This window comes from Girardinichthys multiradiatus, chromosome 13 (genome assembly GCF_021462225.1).
Source record: "Girardinichthys multiradiatus isolate DD_20200921_A chromosome 13, DD_fGirMul_XY1, whole genome shotgun sequence".
Classification (NCBI taxonomy): Eukaryota; Metazoa; Chordata; class Actinopteri; order Cyprinodontiformes; family Goodeidae; genus Girardinichthys; species Girardinichthys multiradiatus.
In genome coordinates, this window is record NC_061806.1 from 364,067 (window position 1) to 368,510 (window position 4,444).

Genomic DNA, 4,444 nt, shown 5'->3' on the forward strand with positions numbered 1-4,444 from the left:
GATGGTTTGGGCTGCCATATCATGGCATTCCCTTGGCCCAATACTTGTGCTAGATGGGCGCGTCACTGCCAAGGACTACCGAACCATTCTTGAGGACCATGTGCATCCAATGGTTCAAACATTGTATCCTGAAGGCGGTGCCGTGTATCAGGATGACAATGCACCAATACACACAGCAAGACTGGTGAAAGATTGGTTTGATGAACATGAAAGTGAAGTTGAACATCTCCTATGGCCTGCACAGTCACCAGATCTAAATATTATTGAGCCACTTTGGGGTGTTTTGGAGGAGCGAGTCAGGAAACGTTTTCCTCCACCAGTATCACGTAGTGACCTGGCCACTATCCTGCAAGAAGAATGGCTTAAAATCCCTCTGACCACTGTGCAGGACTTGTATATGTCATTCCCAAGATTAATTGATGCTGTATTGGCCGCAAAAGGAGGCCCTACACCATACTAATAAATTATTGTGGTCTAAAACCAGGTGTTTCAGTTTCATTGTCCAACCCCTGTAGATCTTTAAGCGCATTACAGCGTCTGACGACCCTAAAACAATGTCATACTGAACAATATTGGGCAATTGGATGGCTATGTTATTTATTTTTTTCATTTGGCTCAATTTACCCTCAATATAAAGTTTTGATGTTTTTCTTTGTTCTAAAACAAAACAAAACAAAAAAACTATTATTAACATCTGTTAAACTATTAACAGATCTTTTTCAAAATAATAATAAAAATATATGTATTTATGAAGCTTGATAAATGATTTTGAATCAGGGAGGCTTAGCGCTTCTAGAAGAAAATAAATACCACTTCAGGTTGTTAAATGTAGAACAGATTATCTTGTATTTTTCCCACAGAGGGAACATGTAGCAATGTAATAAGCAAATTAAAGCACATACTATACTATTAAAAATAGAATATACAAAATGGAAGTGGATGGTTGCTGTCCCCTGGTCTGTCACGTTAAAAATCCTTAAAAAACTACAATTCCCACCCGTAGTTCAGAGCCAAATGATTGGTGGCGGACGCCATGACGACACGGGCTGATGTCTATTAAAGCAGGCGCTGGACGTGCCCGCCTCTCGGTCTTGTGGTAAAAGCTGTGAGAGAGGAGCTCAGCAGCATCTGCAGCTTGTTGGAGGTGGGTGTGACAGGCATCTGTAGCCGACAGGAGAGCTTTTTTTCCGTCTGTAGGTAGGAATATTCACCTCAAGTTCAGACTTTATAAGCAAATATAGACGTGTTTTTTTGATCAGAGTTGGCCCTTTTCACCCTAAAATACTTTGCTTTTTAATCCTTTGTTTTTGTGACGTCGTGTGAATTATGGCTGCACGGGAAATAAAATGAAATGAACGCTTTAGGAAAACTTCGTAGGAAATGAGTGGTGCTTTGGCGGCCGTTGTTCGTGGTAGTGGGTTGGCGGGCCGCAGCCTATTGTATTCTGGACGACAGTGGCACGGCTGGTACTGAGGGCACACGCTCTTTGTTTTTCATTAGGTTGACAGGCGGTTTTATACATTATCATAAAATATTCTAGTCGCCCGTTTATAAATAGACCATTAAAAAAATGTTCCGTGAACTTTTCTGTCTGATCGCCCCTTTGTCTGCAGCTGCTCGTCATCCTGTCAGAAAAAAGCTTCATTGTTTGCAGCTTTTTAGAAATGGAGCTCATAATTGATTTCTAATGATCATGTTGCATTTTAAGCAGTGGCGTCTTGATAAAACACGAACTGTTTGGCGGTTCTGTCTGATTAGGCTGATATTAAAGGACACATTTGGTCTCATTTATGACGTGTTCGTGGTTCTTGACATTTAGGAAGAGTAAACAAAGAAGTTGAGCTATCGGTTAGCTAGAAATGTCAGGGGAGGGGTCTGGTTCTACCAATGAACCCAACTGATCTGTAGCTGTTTAATTCACTCCAGATCCACCAAATAACAGGACATCTGTTGTTGCTCATGTGAACGTTGCCTCATCAAATTTCATTCCTCGTCATATTAATGTCACAGTAGAGCAGGTATGTTTCGAGCTGACCCTGCATCCATCTCTTTGTGGCATTTCTTTCCCATCTGTTCATTCACTCCCCTCCCTTAGTCCCTAATTCCCTTTTTTCCAAACACATGGTGCGAGGAACAGGTGCTGCCTGATGAGGATTTTTATTTTTTTCTCGGATCTGCATATTCCTCCTTAATGTTGGCGCCTGGAATCGATATGTTGTACATTTGGATTCCAGGCGCCAAACACGCCCTGATTGCAGTCTTTGTTCCAGCCAAGTCTGACTTGTCTCATTAACAATTAACTCGGTGGGGCCTCTGCCTGTTCAGGAGCCCCTCCCTTGATTTTACAAGTTAGGAACATAAACAATGGCGCTGGATGTCTGGTGTGGATAAATGGGCGGTGGTTTCATGCCGACATCAAGTGTGCCACCAGATGTCGCTGTTGAATCTTTTTCACTGGCAGCTTGGATAAAGATGTTTGATTTGGAAATGATCCAAATCATCCACTGGAGACTGTTATTACCGAGGGCCAAAATTGGGTTGTTAAATACATTTATGATTTTAAATATCAAAAGCATGGATTGATATCCTTTAATTTGTCTGTTAAATACAAAACTAAGAATGTAATTCATAAATTAAAATCTGTTATTTTATTTTTCTTTTGTCTTTCAGGTTACCTGTCCTGCACACTTGTTCAAGATGGCATCAGCTGAAGGTAAATTTCTTTTAAATAAATTGACCTTCAAATTACTGGACTCTGTTGGTCTTTTAATACGTTGTCTTTTATTTAGATATCCAAGTCAAGGAGCTTGACAAGCGGGCATCTGGCCAGGCATTTGAAGTCATCCTGGGTGCTCCAGCCCCTGATGCTAAAGGAGAGTTCCCCCTGTCTCCTCCCAAAAAGAAGGATGTCTCTCTCGAGGAAATTCAGAGAAAGTTGGATGCTGCAGAGGAGAGGCGTAAGGTAAAAAGCCAAAAATAAATTTGTTAGCCAAGGATTTGAGGAAAGGAGAATGCAAACTATATTTAAACTTGACCTTTGCCATTGGCTTATGTGAAAGGTAAACTCAAATTGTCTGAAGATAATGTCCCTCTCTGCCATCAGAATCATGAAGCCGAGGTTCTGAAGCACTTGGCTGAAAAGCGAGAGCATGAAAAGGAAGTGCTACAGAAAGCTATGGAGGAGAACAACAACTTCAGCAAGATGGCAGAGGAGAAGCTCAATCTGAAGATGGAGGCCAACAAAGAGAACCGCACAGCAATCATGGCAGCCATGAACGAGAAATTCAAGGAGAAGGTTGGTCATGTTGACTTGCTTGTGTGTGCATAAGGCGATGTACTTCCCAGTGTTGCAGTTTCTCCCTCCTGTCTTTACAGGACAAGAAGTTGGAAGAGGTGCGGAAGAATAAGGAAGTCAAAGAGCCTGGCTCAGAAGGCACCTCGGAAGACTGAGAGGAACAAGTGGGGGATTGTATAGGGTTTTTTACGTATCCAAAGATTAATTTATTTTTTGTTCAGCCAGTATTGTTTTTTTCGCTACCCACATTTTGAAATACAAGTTCTACTTTGTGAATTTTTTCAACTCTCCTGCTATAAGTGTAGTTGCGCTCATTCTACATGTGGATAATCCCTCAGTCTGCTGTAATCATCATCTAGCTTGTCAGTGCAGCTTGAGCCCCTTTCCTCTGGATATTAGCAGTGTTTTTTTTATTCTCTTGGGAAGCATGTTTCTATGCATTGGTCTTTTACTACAACCTATTTCATTGTGGGTTTTGAAAGTATCTGTGAACCACACCTGTTATTGGCACTTAAGGTATATTTAAAAAGTAGCACACGTTTCCATCAAGGTGCTGGCTGCTATACATGCAGCTTTGCTACTGGATTCAGCTGACTTTAACCTGCAGGCCATGGTTTTTCCACCAATGCCTAATCTTGGCTTTTGTAAAGAGAAAACGATAAATATGGGGTCGACCTAAAGCACATGACTTCTTGCGGTATAGCTGTGAATTAACATGCCCATCATGCAACTGGAAGTCATTTTTTAACGTCACTGAGCAGATGTCTTCACATGGAATGCATAAAAGCAATACACTTCTAGGCATTTCAATAGGAACAAGTGGCTAGTTGACTTAAACTGTTGTACTAAAACAAATAAAGTGTAAACTTGGTTGCTGTGTGAATGTCTATCATTCCTTTGTTTTTTGTTTTTCCATAGTATATATGGTATGTCTGTAGTACAAACAGCAGAATGGAAGATCTGCTCAAGCAACTAATGGGTTACCATAGGGCTCCCTCTGCTGGTTTGAAGATGTGGTACAGTTTAAATTGAAACCTTGAGCTCCTGCATGGATTTAAAGGATCAAAAATGATTTGTGGTTTACTGTTTCAGTTGAGATTGGGACTAAACGCTGTGGAGCAAAATTATTCACAAAGCATACAACAAAAT

General features: G+C 41.0%; 1 protein-coding gene across 3 annotated transcripts; it reads left to right on the top strand.

Annotated features, from left to right (window-relative positions):
• The first annotated feature begins 1,029 nt into the window (after window positions 1-1,029).
• LOC124878785 (stathmin-like) lies at window positions 1,030-4,166 on the top strand. Of its 3 annotated transcripts, none has more exons than XM_047382892.1 (5): window positions 1,030-1,144; window positions 2,671-2,713; window positions 2,790-2,962; window positions 3,104-3,295; window positions 3,376-4,166. In XM_047382892.1, exons 2-5 carry the CDS (start codon window positions 2,698-2,700, stop codon window positions 3,448-3,450), a joined length of 456 nt encoding a protein of 151 aa, XP_047238848.1. In that variant the 5' UTR covers window positions 1,030-1,144; window positions 2,671-2,697; the 3' UTR covers window positions 3,451-4,166. The 3 variants fall into 3 exon arrangements, with proteins under 3 accessions (XP_047238848.1, XP_047238846.1, XP_047238849.1); XM_047382890.1 differs by having other exon boundaries at window positions 1,078-1,197; XM_047382893.1 differs by having other exon boundaries at window positions 1,101-1,193.
• Window positions 4,167-4,444: the final 278 nt, after the last annotated feature.